At 50.6% G+C, this 22,874-nt stretch overlaps 3 protein-coding genes and 1 long non-coding RNA gene across 6 annotated transcripts; 3 read left to right on the top strand and 1 right to left on the bottom strand.

The window, feature by feature from the left end:
* The first annotated feature begins 38 nt into the window (after positions 1-38).
* Positions 39-3,727, top strand: CIDEB (cell death inducing DFFA like effector b). Of its 2 annotated transcripts, XM_012756050.2 has the most exons (5): positions 41-206; positions 521-665; positions 2,398-2,547; positions 2,783-2,973; positions 3,153-3,727. In XM_012756050.2, the coding sequence occupies exons 1-5, from the start codon at positions 166-168 to the stop codon at positions 3,283-3,285; spliced, it is 660 nt and encodes a 219-aa protein (XP_012611504.1). In that variant the 5' UTR covers positions 41-165; the 3' UTR covers positions 3,286-3,727. The 2 variants fall into 2 exon arrangements, with proteins under 2 accessions (XP_012611503.1, XP_012611504.1); XM_012756049.3 differs by having other exon boundaries at positions 39-206; positions 2,783-3,284.
* On the bottom strand, positions 3,701-10,076 carry NOP9 (NOP9 nucleolar protein). 2 transcript variants are annotated; one of them, XM_076004147.1, is made up of 11 exons: positions 9,706-10,076; positions 9,192-9,505; positions 9,062-9,122; positions 7,753-7,863; positions 7,370-7,511; positions 7,052-7,244; positions 5,944-6,084; positions 5,421-5,549; positions 4,995-5,231; positions 4,670-4,775; positions 3,701-3,974 (listed from the first exon to the last, which is right to left on the bottom strand). In XM_076004147.1, exons 1-11 carry the CDS (start codon positions 9,941-9,943, stop codon positions 3,817-3,819), a joined length of 1,830 nt encoding a protein of 609 aa, XP_075860262.1. In that variant the 5' UTR covers positions 9,944-10,076; the 3' UTR covers positions 3,701-3,816. The 2 variants fall into 2 exon arrangements, with proteins under 2 accessions (XP_075860262.1, XP_012611497.2); XM_012756043.3 differs by having other exon boundaries at positions 9,062-9,505.
* LOC142871487 (uncharacterized) lies at positions 4,713-6,202 on the top strand. Its single transcript, XR_012919744.1, has 2 exons — positions 4,713-4,794; positions 4,920-6,202. It is a non-coding gene; the product is annotated as an uncharacterized LOC142871487 (long non-coding RNA).
* A 52-nt stretch (positions 10,077-10,128) lies between the features above and the next one.
* On the top strand, positions 10,129-16,994 carry DHRS1 (dehydrogenase/reductase 1). The gene is made up of 9 exons (XM_012756047.3): positions 10,129-10,329; positions 10,801-10,974; positions 12,188-12,331; positions 12,478-12,557; positions 14,451-14,583; positions 14,894-15,040; positions 15,949-16,018; positions 16,370-16,450; positions 16,595-16,994. The coding sequence occupies exons 2-9, from the start codon at positions 10,825-10,827 to the stop codon at positions 16,729-16,731; spliced, it is 942 nt and encodes a 313-aa protein (XP_012611501.1). The 5' UTR covers positions 10,129-10,329; positions 10,801-10,824; the 3' UTR covers positions 16,732-16,994.
* Positions 16,995-22,874: the final 5,880 nt, after the last annotated feature.

Genomic DNA, 22,874 nt, shown 5'->3' on the forward strand with positions numbered 1-22,874 from the left:
GCCTTCTTTACTGGCCAGGCAGGGGGGCCAGAGTCCAGGCTTGACTCATTTCCTACCTCATCCAGGGCTGAGATCCCAGGTTTCTAACAGAAAACACCACTTCAGCCCCAGGACAGCAGAGAACCACCCAGCCCAGAAGCCCCAGAAGAGGCAACTCTCTTCACCATGGAGTACCTCTCAGCCCTCAACCCCAGCGACATGCTCAGGTAACTTCTAACCCTTCTCTCTGCCCTCCAACTCTAGGGATATGGATAGGGCAGCAAAACTCCATTTAGCCCTAGAAGACTCACTCGGTTGTACCCCATTCTGTCCTGCCCCCACTCCCCAGTGGGTTGGTCCAGCTTCTGAAGTCCACCCCCACTCTATGGTCTCTCCCTTTCTCCCTCCTCTAATCTGCTACCCTAACCTGGAAACCTAGATCCCTCCCTCCCTAGCCCTCCAGCCAGCCCACCCTCATCATCCCCACTGTATACACCAAGCCCCTCTGTGCCCCTTTTTGACCTTTCTTCCCAACTACCAGGTCCGTGTCTAATATGAGCTCCAAGTTTGGACGTAGGGTCTGGACCTCAGCTCCACCACCCCAGCGACCTTTCCGTGTCTGTGATCACAAGAGGACTATCCGGAAAGGTCTGACAGCTGCCACCCGCCAGGAGCTGCTAGACAAGGTGAGCCAAGTGCCTCGGTTCCTACATCAAGAGCAGCCAAGGGGGTGAGAATAGTGACAGTTTGGGACGATGGAGCAGAAAGGTCTGAGGCCCCACCATTGTCCCTACCCTGAGGGCTAAATGCAGGGGGGGGTAAGCCCAATGACCTCTGCTGCATTTGGGGCAACTGGTTTATTTTCCATAGTGAGCGTTTCTTTGGGAGAAGGGAAAGCAGTAGGTGGCAGAGGGTTGGAAAGATAAAATTCAGAAGTCAGTATGGAAGGGCAATTTGTATGACAAATCAAGTTCAAATCGTGTTTCTGCCATTTCCTAGTTGTCACACCTTGGGAAGTTATTCAACCTATCAAAACTTCAGTTTCTTCATCTAAAAAAAAAAAATAGGCCGGGCGCGGTGGCTCACGCCTGTAATCCTAGCACTCTGGGAGGCCGAGGCGGGCGGATTGCTCGAGGTCAGGAGTTCGAAACCACCCTGAGCAAGAGCGAGACCCCGTCTCTACTATAAATAGAAACAAATTAATTGGCCAACTAATATATATAGAAAAAATTAGCCGGGCATGGTGGTGCATGCCTGTAGTCCCAGCTACTCTGGAGGCTGAGGCAGGAGGATTGCTTGAGCCCAGGAGTTTGAGGTTGCTGTGAGCTAGGCTGATGCCACGGCACTCACTCTAGCCTGGGCAACAAAGCGAGACTCTGTCTCAAAAAAAAAAATTAAAAAAATAAAAAATAATAATAATATATCACCTCCTAATGTTAGGTCCGGAGCCGAGACAGAGAGAGAGAGAGACAGACAGACAGACACACACACACACACCACACGAAGCCTCATGTGTAGCAAAATGTTATTTATTTTGGACATCTGGGTGTAAATGGGTAGAGGCCAAAGGGTTCACACTGAGGTAGGGGAAAGTCTTGGATTTTATAGAGGGTTTCTTAGTGGGGAGTGAGTACCTGAGCCAGAACAGCCACTGAAATAAAATTTTTTTTTGTAAATAATTTCTGGGACCCCTGGGTCAGTCTTATCCTGTAGAGATAAGGGAGGGGGGTAGTTCAGTCCTTATCAGGGGGATAGGAATGCTAGCTACAATTGTCTGATGGGTTTATAACTTCCAGGCACTCTCCAGACTCCTGCGGCTATTGTTTCACAAACCTTGTGAAACTGCATTCTGTATCCCCTATATACTTTCATTCTGTGTCCCCTACATACTTTCCAAACTGCATTCTGTGTCCCCTACATACTTTCCCAGTTCCCACCTGGAACAAAGTTAACACTAGGGTGTTGAAAGAAGTAAAAGGGGATAACGTATGTAAAGTGTTCACGCACATAGTGACTCGAAAAGGTTAAACACTACTACTCCAAACAGTTCCGGAGAACTCCAAGGATGGGGAAAGAGTGAGGTGGGACGTTGTAAATAAGATAGAAGGATGGACTTGAAGAGAATCTGGCTAGCTTTTCAATTCCAAACCAGTAGGAGTGGCGAGTGGCTTAGAGGAGAGCAGAGGGAGATGACAATGACATGGTAGCAAAGAGGAAAAAGTCAGTCCCTAGTGAGGGTCTCCCAACAACTAAATAACACTGAGAGTTGCAGCCTTTAGAAAGAATGGCAAAGTGCCAGGAAGTAGACTGGAGTGTCCACCAGTGTCTAGGGCCAACCAATGGATGCTGCACAGCTAAACAGGAGAAGGGCATGGGATAAGATCTGCCCCTTCCTTCCTGCTTTTGGCCATTGTGTAGGCCCTGGAGACCCTGCTGCTGAGTGGAGTGCTAACCCTGGTGCTAGAGGAGGATGGGACTGAAGTGGAGAGCGAGGACTTCTTCCAGCTGCTGGAGGATGACACATGCCTGATGGTGCTGGAGTGCGGGCAGAGCTGGAGCCCCACCAGGGTGAGGCCCATGCTAGTGCTGCTTACACCACCAATTCCTCGTAGCTCTCCCAAGCTTCTTCTCTAACCTAACCCAGACTTGGGGGCAGAGGTGCTGGGAGAGCTGTGGAGTTGTCAAGGACATCACACAGTGCACAGACAGTCCAGGGAAGGGTGGGTCTGATCCAGTGCTGACGGGGATTAGTGGTGGGCAGCAGGGCATGAGGGCTCACGGCACTACTGGGGGTGCCCTACAGAGTGGAATGCTGTCCTATGGCCTGGGCCGGGAGAAGCCCAAGCACAGCAAGGACATCGCCCGCATCACCTTTGATGTGTACAAGCAAAACCCTCGAGACCTCTTTGGCAGCCTGAACGTCAAAGCCACATTCTATGGGCTATACTCCATGAGTTGTGATTTTCAAGGACTCGGCCCAAAGAAAGTACTCAGGTCAGAAATCAAAATGTCCTACTTCCCCATCCCCAACATGTGGACAGTCCCCATAATTCCTGCTCTGATACCTACCTATCCCCAGTTAGCTCTTGCTTGTGGAAAACTTTCAGCCCCCAGCTTGATGGCCTCCTCCTGGGTTTCCCTAATCATCTGATTTCCTTGTCTCTGCCCTTCAGGGAGCTCCTTCGCTGGATGTCCATGCTGCTACAAGGCGTGGGCCACATGCTGCTGGGAGTTTCCTCCACCCTTCGCCATGTAGTGGAGGGAGCTGAGCAGTGGCACCAGCAGGGTCGCCTCCGTTCCTACTGAGAAAGGGCTCTGAGCTTCTGTCCCCAGACTCATTCCAAGAGATACACTGTGACAGCGTCAGGTTTCAGGACCTGCAGACAGTGCAGGCTATATAACTTACCCCATTTTCCCACTGTCCTCTGACCCCATCATGACAGAATTCATCACCATAATGCCTTATACCCTAAACCTATACCATTACCTGAAGAATGCTGTCCCTTCCTACCCACATTTTCAGCCTCCCACTTAACCTGAAAGGCCACAAGCCTGTCCCCAGGCATCTTAATCCCAATCTGACTGCTGCTACATCTAGATCCCTTACCAACTCCTCCTGTCCCTAAGCCCCGCGCAAACTGATGAACAGATCCTCTCTAACCTTACCGTGAGATCTGTCTCTATATCCTTCCCCACCCCACCCAAAATAAAAACATTTGAATAAAAATATGAAAATGTTTACCAATAAGACTTTCAAATCCAATTTAAAGCAGGAAAGAATGGGATGCTTCTCTTTTCACCCTCTCCCACCAACAACCAGTTCCAGATCCAAAGGCCTCAGCCTTCAAGTATGGAGTTCAATGCCCGCCTCCGCTTAGCCACTGCACCCTGCTGCTGTTCCCAAGCCTCTCGTCGCTTCAGGAAGGTAGTCAGTGCCACATTTCGGGCCACATGGTGGCCAAAAGGGTCTCTTATCAGCTCCTGGTTCTGCTCCCCTGCAAAGGAAACCACTCATGTTTAGTATCACCCATGCTCAAAGATAGACTCTACTTGGAGTGAAGGACCCTCCATTTTCCTCAGACCCTAGACCTGCCACTGAGATAGACTGAACACTCCCCAAAGAACAGAAGCCAAGAAGAGGGATGGAAGCAGAGTACTGCACAATCAGTCAGCAGAGGGGAAGGGGAAAGCAGACTGCTAAGAACACACAAGTAATGCCGGGTGCGGTGGCTCACGCCTGTAATCCTAGCACTCTGGGAGGCAGAGGCGGGCGGATTGCTTGAGGTTAGAAGTTCGAAACCAGCCTGAGCAAGAGCGAGACCCCGTCTCTACTATAAATAGAAACAAATTAATTGGTCAACTAATATATATAGAAAAATAACTAGCCAGGCATGGTGATGCATGCCTGTAGTCCCAGCTACTTGGGAGGCTGAGGCAGCAGGATTGCTTGAGCTCAGGAGTGTGAGACTGCTGTGAGCTAGGCTGACGCCATGGCACTCACTCTAGCCTGGGCAACAAAGCGAGACTCAGTCTCAAAAAAAAAAAAAAAAAAAACAAAAAAACCCACAAGTAAGACTACTTTTTGGAATTGAAGTCTCTGCTAAATTTAAGTCCATTCCCCAGCCACTCAGCTATCTGGAGTAAGAAAAAGGAAATTCTGGAAACATCAAAGGGAGGTGCTGATACTCACCCAGCTCAGTAGCAATTTCCTTCCGGGCCCCCAAGGCTGCTGCGTTCCAGATGGCATCTAACACTCGGCTGCCATGGCGACTACAGGCCAGAGCCACATACTGTCCCTGCATTGAAACAAGCAAGGTAGGTCCCTCTAGGGAAGTCCATGAAAGTGTGCTGGGGGTGAAGGGGGAAGGGGGAGTGAAGTTTCTGAAGAGTTTAGAGGCTAAGTCAAAATAGTCTAGAAATGACGTATCTTCTCTTTAAAGGTATAGTCCTGGGGGAAGCTCATATTCTCTAAATGGATGATGGCGGGAAATCAAGGCAGAAGCCAGATGTCTAACCTTTAGGGTCTGTAGCACACGGCGGCGCTGTTTTCGTGTCACAGAGGGGCTGGTCAAGATGGCATCCAGCACGTGGGAGCCAGCAGGGCTTTGGGCCAGAGCCAGAAGTTGTGGTCCTGTCAAAGCACCCAGACTTCGAAGTACAAGACCAGGAGTGGAGAAGTGCAGCAGATGCTGGAGCAGTAGAGACCCAAGGACTGTCACTTCCTCCAGGGACCTGGCTGCGGCTATTTCCACCTAGAAGCACAGAGATAGGAAATTAGGAGGCAGCTACCATGCCAGGTGGATGAGCCCAAGCCCAGGATAAAGCTACCTCCACCTAGATGAAGTCAGAGATCTCACCACCCTCACCTCAGGAGAGGCTTCCTAAGCCCTGCAAGGCCTGGCCCCTGATTAGTCACTGGCTTGGCCTCTCCCCTACCTCACCTGGTGCTCCGCAGGCACTGCCCCCTCCTCCTCCTCCATCAGTCCATAGTACACCTCATAAGCCATCAAAGTGGCAAAGAGAGGTACACAGGCCACTTGCCGGGATGAGGGCTCTGCACAGTGGAATGCCTAGAGGGGAAGACAAAACATGACGATCCTGAGAACTTCCCTGTCCCTAACCTCAACTTTCTAGATAGGGAAAACATTCAGAGAAGGCCTAACTCCACAGAAATGTAAGCTCTGTGAAGGCGGGATCTCATCTGCCTTCCTGTATCCCTAGCCTCTATCCATATAACAGGGGTTGAATAAACATATACTCCTTAAACAAACTTCTTAGTTCTGGGAGATAATTTTCATTCCAGGGCTGTAAAATGGCTTTGGCCTCATTCTTCCCTGTATTTGTGAACTCTCTAAGGCTTTAGACCACTTGGGTCCAGAGGTACAATGACTTAAGATTAGATAAGTCCTAACAGGTAGAATTTGGACCAATAACACAAATGGGTCACATGTAACATCCACTCACCTCCAGCAACAGCTGCAGGACCTGGGCTTGGTGGGCCCCAACTCTGCGGCAGGCCCCCACCAGGGCAACAACTACCCCTGGGTGGCCCTGGGCCAAGACAGCTTCCAGGGCAGGGCTCAACTCCTCAAATACAGGGGACAGCTGAGGGGAAAAATGGGATAAAGAATCTTTGGCATTCTAGTACTATTGGGCTAAGTTATTGAAAGAAATCTTCCCGCTGAAAACAACTAAAAATGCTAAATAAAACATAAAAAGCACAGTGGCTCACACCTGTAATCCTAGCACTCTGGGAGGCCAAGGTGGGAGGATTGCTTGAGGTCAGGAGTTCGAGACCAGCCTCAGCAAAAGCAAGACCCCATCTCTACTAAAAACAGAAAAACTTAGGCAGGCGTGGTGGTGAGTGCCTATAGTCCCAGCTACTTGGGAGGCTGAGGCAGGAGGATCACCTGAGCCCAGGAGTTAGAGGTTGCTGTGAGCTGGGCTGACACCATGACACTCTAGCCCAGACAACAGAACAAGACTCTCAAAAATAATAATAATAATTTTTTAAAAATCATAAAAAACATTGTCAATATCAAGAGTTTTGTTTGGCTGGACAAAGCCCAGGGCGAGGGGGCAGTCCCAGAAGTGCCACCTCACAGAGGAATAGAGACCTTAAATGGCCCCCCTCTATGTGTAAGGGAGAATTAGAGGGTAATGGAAGACTAGAATTAAATCTGCCCTTCCACTCTAACTCACAACCCATGAGACCACAGGGAAGCCTTCCTTGGTGCTAAGCAGTAAAAGAAAAGAGAAGCTATGGCAAAAACCCCAGCAATCATGTGGATTTATAGCCAAGTACCCAGAGTCTGAGTGGGCCATGGAATCTCAAGCTGCAAACTTGAATTAAGCCAGTCTCCTACTTGTACTCATACCTGAGAGAAGCCAAAACAAATCCTCTCTGAGAGGAGGGCACCTTCATCTTAAGCTCTGGAAAACCTCAAGGAATAACTTTTCAAGGAAGATGGTCAGCATATTATCAAAGATACATAGAAACAGATACACAATGAAATAAGGCCCAATGATTAAGAATTAGCAGACAGACACCCAGCCCAGGTTTCCAACTCACCAGCTCAGAGGTAGTGATTGCATCTAGTAAGCGCTGCAAAGGGAAGTTGGCAATGGGATGTGCAGCCAGGGTCTGCAGCTGCCCCTGGAAGTGATTCTCAAAGAGGCTCTGGAGCCTTGGGGGCTCCAACACAAGCAGCACCTGCTCTAGGAGTCTGGAGCTCGTCTGATCCCGTAGAAATAGCAGTAAGGGACTGAGGACAAGAAGGGGATCAGGCAGTCTTAATGTCACTTCATCCAAAATACAGTTGTACCACATTACCTCATTCCTTTCACACAACCCCACCAACCTTGGTCAATCCTGAGCCCCTGACCATACCTGCCATCCGCTGAGGAATTACGAGTACTCAGGTAGTCAATCACAGCATTGCAGAGATGGGCACAAAACTGGGGCTGTCTGCGGTGTAAAATCTGTAAGGCCACTTGAAGGCAGAAGCTGGAGATCTTGTCGGTGATAAACACTGTGGGGAAAGGACCAAAAATTAGCAGCTTTCCCCAAATCCAAACAAACTGCACAACCTCAAACCTGAAGCAACAAGATACAGGAGTCCATGGACACAAGAGGTCTATACATAGTGCTTGGCAACATCAAACCAAACAGGTTTGAAAAGAACAAGAATAACCTGACCTAAGGGCCTTGCTTAGTGGTAATCACCACCAGAAAAGTAGACTCTAGACCCCCCCTCCCACTTCCCTCCTTACCAGCAATGTCCTTCAGAAAGCAGGAGCTCAGGTCCTGAAGGCAATTCAAGAAGGTTTCAGGGACCTCAAAATCAGTTGGTTTACATTCTCGAGCTGGGACCCTTTGTGCTTCTGAAGAAAGATCAAAAACATGTGCATCCACACAGAAGCGCCACAAAAAGAAAAAAATTAAAAAAAAAAAACAACAAAAAACATGTGCAGTGGTGAGATCACGAAGTGCCACTCAGGAGGGAAAAGAATTCCACAGATGAATAAGGATTCAGCTTGGAGATGCAGAACAAATATGACACAACTGAATGTCTCTTCTAGATGATTGAACTCAGACTACATTTCTGTTGTAATTTCTCTAAGAAACTTCAACCAGCTCCCCCATGGCCCATAGGTGATAGCTCAAACTCCTCAGCCAGGTATTCAAGGCATTCCAAAATCAGGCATCATTTAAATTCTCTAAACTTATTTCCCAGAGTTTTTCAAAATGTAGCTCACAGCCTATGACTGTATCATGAAATCAAATTAGTTGTCTCAATCAGCATTTTTTTTTTTTTTTGGGACAGAGTCTCGCTTGTTGCCCAGGCTAGAGTGAGTGCTGTGGCATCAGCCTAGCTCACAGCAACCTCAAACTCCTGGGCTCAAGCAATCCTTCTACCTCAGCCTCCCGAGTAGCTGGGACTACAGGCATGCACCACCATGCCCGGCTAATATTTTTTATATATATATATATTAGTTGGCCAATTAATTTCTTTCTATTTATAGTAGAGACGGGGTCTTGCTCTTGCTCAGGCTGGTTTCGAACTCCTGACCTCGAGTAATCCGCCCGCCTCGGCCTCCCAGAGTGCTAGGATTACAGGCTTGAGCCACCGCGCCCGGCCTCAATCAGTATTTTTTTAAAATGAAATAGAGCAGAATAAAGGAAAAAAAGGAAAACAAAATCAGAGTGGGTTTCGTGTAGTAAAGGTATTGTTTCCCAAACTTTTGCTTGAGTCCAGTATGTGTATTTTACACACGTGTAGGTTGAGTCATGTTTTTAAAAAACTTCTTACCATGGGTTTTGGTTTAAAAAAAAAGCAGTTTAAAATCCATTGTTCTCTATGACTCACCTCCTCTTCCTGCCCCTATCCTAATAGCTATCCCCTCAACTGAACATCCTTACCTCTGGGCCGCTGCACACACTAATCTTTGGCCTGTTAAGCTCTGTCCTAATTTTTCTGCCAATTCTTCAAGGTCAAACTCCCCATGAGCTTATGTCTCCTTCTAAACTTCCTAAACTCTCCTTCACGCTAAGTCCACTTCCCCCCCTTATAATACTTACCAGATGATTGGGAGCCACGGAGCCTGGCTCTCTCAGACTCCAGGATAGTCCCTCCTAACACCTGCAGCAGAGTTCTGACCACGAAGCTGCCGTGTGTGTCTCCACAGTAGAAAAGAAAATCATCACACACCTCAGCAGCTAATCCTAGGACAAGCTGCTCCAGGGTCTCCATGGGACCATCCTTCCCATCCTCCACTTCTTCCTCTTCTGCAGGACTCCCCAGCAATCGAGGCAGCTGCAGCAAAGCACTTTGCAGCACATGGACCCCACACCGGTGACAGGCCACAAAGCGCAAGCTGGAGCGCAAAGCAGCCCATACTCGACAGAACGGTTTCAAAGGACTGAACCCCAACAGTTCCTGCAGCATCTCACTGCCGGTTCTGTTCGTGGACAAGGCTAAGGCCTGAGACTCCACTTCCTTCAAAATATTGTGCACCATCAGTTCTGGAAAGGTGTGGAAAGAAATATTTTAAAGACACTGAGAAGAGAATATGGTTATATTCCATCATTTAACTAACGAGCGGAGGCCGAGGAAGAGGACCCGGGAAATTAAACTAAGTCCCCACGCCCTGAAGACCCCCGAAAGTTTGCTCGCCTGTCCTGGATTATATGCTTTTGGTCTACACCCCGAAGTTCCTCCATACCTCGTTCTTCCCCAGTCGTGGGAGACTCTTTCAGCGCGGACAGCGCCCGGCGGAAATACCCCAGGGCTTCGGAACTCAGGTGAGGGTGCGAATCTAAAGCCGACTCCGAGCGCCCATCCGGAGGTTGCCGCTCGCGGCCTGGTGAGGGGCGCCCCGACCCCTTGGTCCAGCGCCCCCGTTTGCCACCAGCTGGGAACCGGTGCCGCACCTTGTGGGGAGAGCGCAGACCCAGCCCCATGTGTGCTTCGGGACCTTTCCGGCTGCAAAACCTTCCTTAGCCAAAGAGTAACTCTCAACGCCGTCAGCAGTGAGCCTAGTCTAGACCAAGTTTAGAAACCCTGGCGCTCTCCTGGCGCAGACTATACGTCATAGTTCCGCGACGGCGCTTACCCGGCCGGGGTGGGTGTGTCCCCACATCGCTCCGCCCCTATTTGCGGGCCCTAAGCCCGGCCGAGGACTCACGCCCCTCCGCCCCAGATAGCAATCGATCCCGGTGCTGTGATGCGATTCTTGAGTTTTGCTGCCACATCGTCGACTCAACCCACGCCAGAACCCGGACTTCAACCCCAGCCGTAACCACCTCGACCCGCCCCTGCGGCCAGAATTAAAGTTCTCGAAGTACAGGTATGGCGAGCTAGACAGAGCGAGAGCCCCAGAGACAGCACAGGTGGCAGGTAAGGGGGCGAGTTCTTCCCACTTAGGTCTCAGGGTCTCCGGGCTTCACGCTCATGCAGGACCCGGAAGCCGCGCCCCTGGCTCGGCCGGACTAGGCCAGGCCGGGGGCAGAGCTCCAGATAACTCAGGACTTTGTGTGGACGCGCCCTGAGGCTGCAGCAGCAGATTCCCCCACCCAGCCCCACTCAGAGGGTAGCAGTAGGTTCCAGCACTGGACAACCCCACCGGCCCCTTTTACATTCCCTGGCCCTTGCAAAAGGGAGAGTTAGCCTTGCCCTGGGGTCGCACTCAGTTGTCTTCCCCTGAAACTTCTCTCCCCTCAAAAGATTCCGACCTGTCTCCCGCTCTTAGTTCTAGTGAGGTCCCCCCCTCCACACACACTCTTCAGGCTTCCCTCAGAGCGAGTCTTTGTTTCCACAGACTTTCTGCCTTTGCCTGTGAGTCATGGCAGCTCCCATGAAGGGCCAAGTGTGTGTGGTAACTGGTGCCTCCAGGGGTATTGGCCGTGGCATCGCCTTGCAGCTCTGCAAAGCAGGTGCCACAGTTTACATTACCGGCCGCCATCAGGACACCCTTCAGGCCACTGCTCAGGAGGTGAGTGCTTCCACCAGGACCACAACTGTAGACACCACCTGAGGGAGCCCTTCGGTTTAACCACTCCCTCTCCTAATCTCTTACCTGAAACCTTAACATACTCAACAAGGCATGAATATTTACTCCAAGTGAAATAAATAAACCCCATAAATAACTAACTTCAGGTAAGGTCGAATTTTGCCACCAAGTGGAAAAACTTTGAGATTGAGAGCCTCAGGGATTTTGGAATTGCAACTGAAGAGTTGTAAACCTGTGCTTTTCTCTATTTAAGCAAGACTATTGAACTGTACAGTTGACTTCTCTTCTTGAATTCAATTAAATAATTGCCCATGATTTGCTAGGCATTGGGTAGAGCACTGGGGTTACCAAGACTGATAATTTCTGCTCTTAGAAGATAGAGTCCAACAAGAGGTCAGGTGCAGACACCAATCATTTCGATGTAATGTGAATATGGTGAGTTATAAAAGGGAGATATGCACAGAATGCTTTAGGGGCATGAAGATGAAACAGGGGAGTGGTTTGGGAAAACACTCTGGGGGAGGTAGTTCTTGAACTGAATCTTGAAAGATAAGAGTTAGGTAAGGGAAGTTACCCTCTACTTGCAGAGTACAATGCCTTCCACATGATAGCCCTCAGGAAATATTTAAATTATTAAACATTAAGCAAATTTTTTTTGAGACAGAATTTTGCTCTGTTGCCCAGGGTAGAGTGCTGTGGTGTCAGCCTAGCTCACAGCAACCTCAAACTCCTAGGCAATTCTCCTGCCTTCCCCTCCCAAGTAGCTGGTATTACAGGTATGTGCCACCACACCCAGCTAATTTTTTCTATTTTTGTTTGTCCAGTGAATTTATATTTTTAGTAGAGAAGGGAGTCTCACTCTTGCTCAGGCTGATCTTGAATTCCTGACCTCGAGCAGTCCTCCCACCCCAGCCTCCCAGAGTGCTAGGAATACAGGCGTGAGCCACCATGGCCCGCACGCTTTTTTAGATTATTAAACCTGAGATCCCAATCCACCTTGCTCTGTGGCAGGAAGGCCTGTCATTGCTGAAACTTCAAACAGACACCAGAGGGCAGTATTGCCTGCCATGTTGCCTCAGTGCTGGCTCTGTGATTGCCTTCTCAGTTCTCAAATCCACTTTGGTTGGGGGAGATGTGTTATGTCTCACGATTGATTGTGTGTGACTGTGAGCTCATGTCCTCTATCCCTCTCCAGGCACAATCCCTTGGGGGCCGGTGTGTGCCCGTGGTGTGTGATTCAAGCCAGGAGAGTGAAGTGAGAAGCCTGTTTGAGCAAGTGGATCGGGAACAGCAGGGGCGTCTGGATGTGCTGGTCAACAATGCTTATGCTGGAGTCCAGGTTGTCTTTGGACTTTGATCCCAGCTCCACACTCCTCACCCACCCCTGACCGGAGTCCATGTTCCCAGTCATCCCTTCCATCAACCAGTTGCTCACACCTTCCTGCCTTCAAATCACCCTATTGATAACCCTCCCTATGCTTCTAGACGATCCTGAACACCAGGAATAAGGCATTCTGGGAAACCCCGGCCTCCATGTGGGATGATATCAACAACGTTGGACTCAGGTGGGTGCTCCCCATGCCCCATTGTCAGGCCCGGGCTCCCATCACTCACTTAGCCAGCTCAACGGCCAGACCTTTCCCTATGTTCCCTCTCCTTTTCCCTCTGCCCCCCATCTCTCTCTTCTCCTTTCTGTTCCATGTGTCCCACTTATCTCTGGAGAAGTTCCATCCAGGTGAGTCTGTACCTGAGAATGTCAACTTCTGCCTTGTTTCTGTCAGTAATTTTCATCTGAACAAGCCCTTGGCCTCTCTCCTGCCTTACTCTCTGCCTATCCAAATGCAAGATCCAGAGGGAACTTCCTCTTCTCAGTAATACACACAACCTATAGTCTAAATTTTCAAAAATGGTTAGAGGGAGAAATTGTTCTGTTTTAGATCAAGAGAAGTTTAATAAGAAAGAGTGAGCACCAGCCTTCCTTGGCCTCCACCATCCTCACTCCAGACCCATAGGCAAGGGTACTGCCAGCTCAGAGTTTGGAGGGGAGGGATGTCTTGGGGTCACACACACATCTGGCACAGGAGTGAGATGAAACACAGCACTTAGAATTTTCCCAGCATAATGTGTACCAGTCATGTCTCTGTTTATTATTGCTGGAATGATGTTATCCTCTCACATAATTAAACTGCACTTGACGGATGCAATCTGTCACCTATGGGAGCTACCAAGAGAGTATCTGCAAATCTGTGACAAAAGCACATAAGAACATCCATCACTCTGATTTTGGTACTCTGGGGGCAATCCCAAGGAAGCAGGATTAAACTGCAACTGTGATTTTCAAAGTGGAAGAAAGACTGTGAGGACAGAGGGGTGTGGTAAGCCCAAAAGCAAGAAAGGAAAACCCTAAGAGCTAGAAATTGGACAGGGCCCTCCAGGAGGAATGGAAAAATTGACGTGTAAAACATTATTTCTACGTAAACTAATCCATACATTCAGTCGTTTTAATTATATCTCAATAAGACTCTTTGGAGGAATTGACAACCTAAAGCTCAATGAGAATAAATGTGTGAGAATAACCGGAAAAATTCTGAAAACAAAAGATTAATGTCTTGTGGGTGAGGGGAATTTGCTTTCCCAATCCATGATGTTGCCTATATTGAAATGTATGATGATATAATATTTAAAAGAATGCAGTACCGCTATAAAGATAAGTCAATGAAACAAAATTTACATAGAAATGATATTTTATATGTCAGTTTTTCTTTAAACAATTTTGTATGTACTTGTTCTTTTATAGTTTTCCATGTAGACCCTATACATTTCTTAAGTTTTTTCCCCTGAATTATTTTGTTTGTAATTGCTATCTTTTTTTTTTTTTTTTTTTTTTTTTGAGACAGAGTCTCACTTTGTTGCCCGGGCTAGAGTGAGTGCCGTGGCGTCAGCCTAGCTCACAGCAACCTCAAACTCCTGGGCTCCAGTGATCCTTCTGCCTCAGCCTCCCGGGTAGCTGGGACTACAGGCATGCGCCACCATGCCCGGCTAATTTTTTTATATATATATCAGTTGGCCAATTAATTTCTTTCTATTTATAGTAGAGACGGGGTCTCGCTCAGGCTGGTTTTGAACTCCTGACCTTGAGCAATCCGCCCGCCTCGGCCTCCCAAGAGCTAGGATTACAGGCGTGAGCCACAGCGCCCGGCCTGTAATTGCTATCTTGACAGAGCTCTTTTCTTCTATTATATCTTCTGAAGTTGACCATTTCTCATCTGTCGATGTTCATGTACCCGTTTTCCTCTCAGAATGTGGCTTCAGACCCCTGGCTCCCCAGGTCTGCGTCCACCCCCTGCAGCCTTCCCCCATCTGACTATAGTCACAAGAGGGCAGCGGGAGCTGCCAGAGGCTTGGCCCCAGGCCAGTGTTCACACAGCTCCTTCCTTCTTCTCTGTCCCACCTTCTAGAGGCCACTACTTGTGCTCAGTGTACGGGGCACGGCTGATGGTACCAGCTGGCCGGGGGCTCATTGTGGTCATCTCCTCTCCTGGGGGCCTGCAGTATATGTTCAACGTCCCCTATGGTGTGGGCAAAGCTGGGGTAAGGACCCAGTGGCATAGGAGGGGGGGCGGTATAAGACAGTGATGGTACCATTCCCCAGTGGTCAGGATGGGAAGCCTGGCTGCTCTCACCTCCCCTCTGCCTCATCAAGGGATAGTTCCTTTGCTTAGGCTCCCCTTGGTCAGTAGAACAGGCATTATCCTGGGGAAGGTGGACAATGGAGGCTTCGGGGCTCCTGAGAAGGGCAGGGGGATGGGGCATCCCCAGTGGAAGCAGGGAGAGAGGGAAGGGAAGGAAGGTGACAGGGCCACATGCCCTGGCTCTCACCCTACCTTCCATCTCTCCACAGTGCGACAAGCTGGCTGCTGACTGTGCCCACGAGCTACGGCGCCATGGGGTCAGCTACGTGTCTCTGTGGCCAGGGTTGGTGCAGACAGAAGTGCTGAAGGAGCATATCGCGACGGAGGAGGCCTCACGGGACCCTCTATTTAAGCAGGTTGGCAAGGGGAGGGCAAGGGAAGCAGCGAATTCAGGGGAATCTGCCTCTCCCTCCTCAACGACAACACAGTAACAAGAGTAAATACACTGACCGGCACTCACTGTGGCAGGCGCAAGGCTGAGCACGGTACACACCTTATTTCCTTTAATCCTGCGAGGGAGATAATATCTCCATTTTACAGATGGCAAAACTGAAGCCCAGGCCGGGCGCGGTGGCTCACGCCTGTAATCCTAGCACTCTGGGAGGCTGAGGCAGGCGGATTACTCGAGGTCAGGAGTTCGAAACCAGCCTGAGTAAGAGCGAGACCTTGTCTCTACTATATAAATAGAAAGAAATTAATTGGCCAACTAATATATACAGAAAAAATGAGCCGGGCATGGTGGCGCATGCCTGTAGTCCCAGCTACTCGGGAGGCTGAGGCAGGAGGATTGCCTGAGCCCAGGAGTTTGAGGTTGCTGTGAGCGAGGTTGATGCCACGGCACTCACTCTAGCCTGGGCAACAAAGCGAGACTCTGTCTCAAAAAAAAAAACAAAAAAAAACTGAAGCCCAGAGAGGTTAAGAAACTTGTTCAGGGTCACGTATGTCATGAGTGGAAAGGACATGCACTTTCTCCAGATCCCACACACTTGACCCCTGTACTGCACTAGCCTAGAAGGTCAGGCAGTAGCTGGCATGGCACTACCAGATCCTTCCACAGGAAAGGCAGCAAGTCCTGGTGCCAGGGTACAGGGCTTGCCTGGATGTGGAGAGGAGCGGCTCTGGTGCCTTCCAGAACACTGGGTCCTGCAAGCCCTGCACAGGGTCTTCGGCCTCTCTTTCTCCTGGAGCGGAAGTTGAGAGGGGAGAAGGAGTTTGGACAGTGCTCTTGGAAATTAACGCTCCACTTCTCTGTCCTGTGTTTCAGTTCAAGTCATACTTCCCATCTGCAGAAACCACAGAAATGAGTGGCAAATGTGTGGTGGCCTTGGCAACAGGTGAAAAGGGTGGGGGCAGCTGGTAACAAGAAAGGGCATAGAGGACCTGCAGGGCAGTGGCCCCCAGTGCCCAGGTCTGGTTCGGGAAGTGATTGAGGAATACACCCTTATTTCCACTGACTTTCAGGGGCCCAGAGGGCAGGATTCCCAGTTTGAGGTTTGGGAGCCTTAAGAATTGGCTCCTGGGAGGTGTGTCCAAGAGCCAGAGAACCAAGAACCTTCCTAGGAACAGAAAGAAACAATTCTCCGGGGCTCCTGAGTCTATCTCAGTGGTGCCCTGTCCAGTTGGGCCCAAACTGTGTCACTACGCATTCTCATGGCTGCCAGCTCCAGCTCTCTGTGTGCCCACAGACCCCAACATCCTGAGCCTGAGTGGTAAGGTGCTACCATCCTGTGACCTTGCTCGACGCTACGGCCTTCGGGATGTGGACGGTAATAGTTCTGGCCCTGCAGCCAGCCTTGACTGCTATTCCTTCTGTTCCCTCTTCACTCCTTCTCCCTCCGTCTCTTAGCCAAGGTTGGGGTGTCCAAGGAGTGAAAATGAGGATCTGATCCTCCTCTTCCTGTTGTCCCCAGGCCGCCCCGTCCAAGACTATTTGTCTTTGAGCTCCGTCGTCTCGAATGTCTCCGGCCTGGGCTGGCTATCCTCCTACTTACCTGGCTTCCTCCGAGTGCCCAAGTGGATTATTGCCCTCTATGCTAGCAAGTTCTGACCCTCCTGGAGGGCGCCACAATTATGCTTGTCTTCTCATTTGGGCTGTGGTGGTTGGGCTTATCTTGGTGGAATACAGCAGCCTTTCTCGCCTATCCATACCCTTGACATGGAGAGAAGACCTCTGCCGTGTGTCCGTGGTGAGTTCTGGGGGCCCTCATAGGTCCTTCTTTGTGCCTTGGTTCTCCTCATCCCTACATTTTACTTTTTGTCTCATTATTGAAAAATGCTTTGGGAGCTAATAAAGGTCTCATTTCTGCTTCAGTGTGTTTTTTTGTGGGTTTGGTTTTGTTTTGTTTCTGAGACAGAGTCTTGCTCTGTCACCCAGGCTGGAGTGCAGTGGCATCCTTACAGCTCTCTGCAACCTCTACTGCTGGGCTCAAGCAATCCTTCTGCCTAGTGCCCTCAGTAGCTGGGACAACAGGCATGGGCCGCCCGCCTAATTTTAATTTTTTATTTATTTATTTTTTTTGTAGAGATGGGGTCTCACTCTTGCTCAGGCTAGTCTCGAACTCCTGACCTAAAGTGATCTTCCCACCTTGGTCTCCCAAAGTACTAGGATTATAGGCATGAGCCACCACACCCGGCTTTCAGTGTGTTTTTGAGAGCTGATTTTGTGCTTAGCAAAGTGTTAAATACTTGGAGAAAGACTCAAAGATGTACAAGTGTATAGGTTCTTAAGGGGCTATGCCCCAGGATAAGGCCTCTCCTCCAGACCTGTTCCTGCTCTTCCCTGCAAGGCCTGTTTCTCCGGCCACAGCTGGAGAACAGGGTTGCTCCTCCGCCAAGAGCAGGCATACCCGGTCTCACACTGCCTTCCCAACCCCTCATTCCACCATATCTTCAGGGTTGCCTGTTGCCTTCTAGCCAGGCCTGAGCTCTGAATGAGGACCAATCCAGCAAGGGCAGATTCCTTGTTTACGATGTTTCAGAATCTGGGGAGAAGCTACTGCCTGAATCCAAGTGAGTGACAGAGGAATAGCTATGGCACCAACACACTGTCATCCTTCCTCTCACGATGGTACCATCTGAATTGCTTTCTGCAGAAATCATTCCACAAGCCCTTTAGGGCTGCCTTGCTATTCGGAAGGAACAGTGTTCTTCACAACACACCACCCTGCTTCCATCTGACAAGATCTCAGTAATCTGAGAAACGTAAGCAGCAGAACACAGAGCTCCGAGGGAAGAAAACGTGGACACTTTTGATTAAAGATAGAAGAGATTCAGGATCTGAGAAGGCTAATACTAGATTCATAAGACATTTGAGGAATCAATTATTCAAAAAGCTTTTTTATTTTACACCTACTGTCTGCCCAGCACCATGCTGGGCACCAGGGAAAACTAGTTAAACTTGGTGAGATGGGTTTCCTGAGAATACAGGAGGAGAGAAGTAGCACCATTGGAGAACTGAGGAAAGGATGCTGACCAGAGACTTAAAGGACAGGGTGAAGAGCTGGGGGAGGTTTAATTTGGGGGGAAAAAAGAAAAAACAGGAACTAAGACACAAAATTGGCAGAATAGGTAGAAGTTTGGTGTGACTTAAATGTACATTTGATATGGGATAGGTTTTCAGAGAGAAAGGAGTAAAGATTTATGGTTGAGATTGAAATTGTGGGCAATAGGTTTCCCCTGAAGGATTCGTCTTAGACCCTGAGTGATTTATTAAGTGCTCCCAGGAAAGACCAGTAAGGGAGGGGGGTGAAGTCAAGCAAGAGCACAGCTCTCACTCCCTCTCAGCTGTGGAGTGTGAGGCCTCAGAGCAGTCCCAGCCTGGGGCAAGGGATCCAGGCTCTCATTGCCACCACCACCGCATGGTGCTCAGTGACCACGGAGCTGTCAGTGGTTACTGCCACCCAGGGCAAAGCAGCTCCAGGAGGCCAAAGGCAGGCCTCCCAAAGGGCTGCAGGTGTCAGCCTTGAAAGCACAGGGGAGGGCGTCATGCACAAAAATGGAAAAAGGAGGTCCGAGGGGATCTGGGCAGAGCACTATTGCTGTCAGCTGCCAGAGGATTTAGCAGAGGCGTAGAATGATCAGATGTGTATATTTAGGAAGCTCGCTGGGGCTGAGGTGTGGGAAGGATGGACCAGAAGGAGGCACCAGAGGAGCAGCCAGGAGGCTCGCTCAGTTTCAGTGTCCCTGGGGATGTGATGACAGTGGAGGTATGGGCCAAGGAGAAAGGCAGAGTCAACAGACTAGTGACCCGAGACTAGCACGGGACTGCTGCTGTGTTACTCCTGGCCCAGGGCACCCTGAAACCAGCAGCAGACGCAGGGGAAGAAAGAATGTGGCTGAGCAGCAGAAGAGAAGTCAGCCTGCCCGAGATTCACCCTGGTGGGACACTGATGGCCTGGCTGAGATACAGCCCACCCCCACTAGAAAAAAATCAACATGCTTGGCCGGTCCCTGGAAGATGGTTAATCCCCCAAAGGAGCTCAGGGAGAGATGGGAAAGAGATTTTTGTTTTGCATTTTTAATTGGTTATCTTTAGGAGGTAACACATTCATATGGCTCAGAATCCAAAAGGTATAGAAGGTTGTACAATGACAAGTCTCCCTCCCATCCCTGCCCACAAGTGCCCCATCCCCAACCCAGAGGCAGCCAATGCTACCATATTCTTGGGTAGCCGCAGAGAGCCCATGTCTGTACAAGCAAACATGTAAGCATATTCAGAGAGAAGAGATTTGACTGCATGCAAATCTAGGCCTCTTTTTCTCCAGCTGAGGGGATGTAATTTCTATCTCTGAGGCCTGCACTGGCCCTGTGTCCCATGTTTCTAAGCCAGGCAGCAGCCCTGGCCCACAGCACCCCCACCACCTCCAGTCCCCAGTCCTGGCCTCCTCAGTCGGTCCATCCCCCACCAAGCTCTCCCTCCTGGCCCTTGCACCATGCCTTCTTGGGGTCCCCAACCTTCCACTGCTCCTCCAGCCCCTTGGCCCGATTGCGTGCCCTTCCCCACTGGCCCCTCCACTCGAATCCTCTCTCTAAATCTCCACCTCCCAGCTGATGTTTGCTGCCACTTCCTCTGTGCCCAGCCCTGGGCAGGGCGGGCAGATGGGCACAGGCAAGCCTAATAAGACAAAGGCCCAGCTCTCCAAGTGCTTTTAGTTATCATCATGAAACAATTAGCCAACCACGGTGAGACCCAGGGTGGGGACTTAAAGGAGCGGGAGGGGTCCCCACAGCCAGGCTCCTCCCCAGCCCAGACAACCATGTTCCTTTCAGGTCTCACCCTCCTGGGGGTGTTGTGACATTCTTATCCCTGTCTTTCTCTGTCGAACCTCACCTCTGTCTCCACTCCTGCCTCAGGCAACCAAGGGCATCCTTGCCCGTATCTGTCTGTCCTGACTCACTGCCTGACACCCCCTCAGCCAGCCCCCCCCACACACAGACATGCTGGGGTGCTCCTGCCCAGGGGTCACCTGCAGAGGGGCAGGATTTGCCCAGGTGGGAGCAGCTGCTAAGGACACAGGCTGAATCTCCTGCTGGGTAGTATCAAAGATGCACAGCCGGATGTTAGCTAAAGCAGTGAGGACAGAGTTTATTCAGTTACTACTGACAGTAGGGGGAAAGCTGAGCTCCATCTGATTCATGGAGAGGTGATGGGGCCTTTTAAATGGAGACAGAGGGAGGAGTAGAGCTGCGGCTCAGTAGAGTCGGAGCAGATGGGAGGAGGCAGCTGTGTGCTCCAGCAGGTATCTAAGTTAGGTTTCTGTCCTCCCACAGAGACGGGGAGACAGATGACTACATTTCAAAGGAAGAACTCTCAGATCCTGAGACAGATACTTCTGAGTTGCAAGAGAAACATACAGACAACTGTCAGCCCCTTTCAATAAGTGCTCTGGGAAAGGGAGGTCAGGGGCCTATCATCAGGTGTTACATAGAACAAATAATAAGTTTTCTTGGCAGCATTGAGCTTTCTCAAGCAAGCACTTTAAGAGGGCTGGGGTCATCCTAGAGACATGGCCTTATGTGGCTAGAAGCCATGCTAGAGTTTGGTCAAGGCTTTTAGTTTGAGGTTGGGACGGAGTTGTCATGTGCAGAGATCTGCACTGCTCCGGGCAATACCACTGGCCGTGGCCCTCCGCTCCAGGGCTCCAGGGAGCTGAGCAGTGGACCAGCCATGGGGATGAAGGGTCTCCCCGCCGGGGCACAGGCACAGGCTCATCAGGGGATCACTGGCCTGCCTGGACTTGAATGCCAGGAGTAGAGAGGATGTGGAAGCTGCCTGTGCTTAACTTGATAATGAGGAATCTGGAGGCCATGGGAACCCTTCCTTAGCCCTTGGAAACATGGGAGCCTGCGGGGAATGCTGGGAAGGAGGCAGGGGGAAGAAGTGCGGTCAGTTTTGTGCAATTTCTACTAGCAAGTGCCAACACAGGTGCCCCTATCGGAGGGTGAGGAAGTCTTGCCATCCCCTTGTTGGAGAGCTGGCTCCAGAAGGAACAAGCAAAGCTGGAACAGATACAACCTGAGCCACCCTAGAGCAGCTTGTGCAAGAAGTGGCAAAGGTGACTTGGCTCCGGCCTTTCCCTGCCCCTTTAACGCAGCTGAGCAGCCAGACGCCCGCGTTACTGGAGGGGCTGAGAGAATTCAGGTTTCTTGGGCACCTGCGAAGCCCTGAACACTCTGCCTAGGCCTTCCTTACCCTTTCCATTTGCCATAGAGGTAAGTGCACTCTTACAGCTGAGGGAACTGAGGCTCAGAAAAATCGAGTAACTTGTCCAGGGTTACAGGGCTTTACAGCAAAGGAGTCTGGATTCAACCAAATCTGTACAGCTCTGGAGTGCAAGTTCTTTCCCTGCATCATGCTGCATCTGCTGCCTTTTTTTCTTTGTTTGGTTGGTTTTGGCTTTGAAGTTCTTTTATTTCTGGCAGAGGGAGGGCTGGGGCCTGGGCAGAATGGTGAAAGCATTTCCAACCTCACTCAGCCATTAAGGACCTCCTGGCCAAGTTCATTCTTGCCCTTCTGTAAACTTGACCACACTTCCTTTCCTCTGCACGTTTGCTTGAGCTGTTCTGATCTTTGGAGTACCATACACTCCTCTTCCACCCAGCTCCTGACCCCATTTCTGCCTGCCAGGCCCATCTCAACCTCCTAGAAGCTTCTCCAGGTTTCTTCTGCCCTTGCTCTTGCCCCGTTCCAGGGAACCTCCTCCTATGACATTCACTTGGCTCTTAACTAGTATTAGAGCCATAGATGGCATCATCCATTTACTGGACAAGGGTGACACACACCCCCATCCGCCGCAAGGTCAGGGGCTGTGTCTTGGACCCTTCATCCCCCACCCCCACCTGTCCCCTTTCCCACACACAGAACCTTTTAAACCTTCAGCACAGAACTGAAGAGTGCCTGAGGCATCAAAGCCACCCAGAGTGTGGCTGAGCTCACAGGCCCAGTGGGGCCCATTGGTGAGGGTCCCTCCCTGGGCAGGTGGGCTGGGCCAGGCTGCGGCAGCACATGTGTCCCAGGACTGACCTTTGGAGGATTCGCCGCTCTCTGGTAGTATCCATCTGTCCTTGGCCTTGGCCCACCTCAGCCTCAGTGCCTCCTGCTCAGGGGCCGGGGTGTAGGAGAGGACCTCTCAACAGGGCTGCCAGCCGTGGGAGCCCTGGTGCCTCTATGGGGCTACTCCAGGTCCTCCCCGCCCCCTGCCTCCCCTCAGTGTCCTTTGCCAGGAGCAGGCTCAAGCCTGAATCATGATCAGGACATGAGGACACAGCATTGGTCCTGTCAGCAATTCCAGGATTTCTCCTTCTTTACACTGAATTCTGAGTTTCAGCACCACTCCCCGTCCACTCCCTCCCAGTGCCCTGAGGCCTGGCCATGAGGCCTGGAATGCAGCCACCCATGCCTACCTCCGAGCCCTGCCCGTGCTCCCCACCCTAGGATCTAAGATCCCCTGCTCCTCTCCTAATCTCCAGGCAGCCCAGCAGGATGCAGCCTGTCTGACTCTGGCCTCACGGCTCACCATTTCTTCATTCCCTCATTCATTCTTTCCCAGGCCCCCTCCCCTCTGTCTCAATACCCTGCTTAACTTCCCCAGGGCACTTATGATTCCCTGAAGTCATCTTTTGTGCCTATTTACTCCTGCAGGGTCTGTCTCCCAGACTAGAATGTAAGCTCCATGACAGCAGAGACCGCGT

The sequence above is a fragment of the Microcebus murinus genome, chromosome 6, assembly GCF_040939455.1.
Source record: "Microcebus murinus isolate Inina chromosome 6, M.murinus_Inina_mat1.0, whole genome shotgun sequence".
Classification (NCBI taxonomy): Eukaryota; Metazoa; Chordata; class Mammalia; order Primates; family Cheirogaleidae; genus Microcebus; species Microcebus murinus.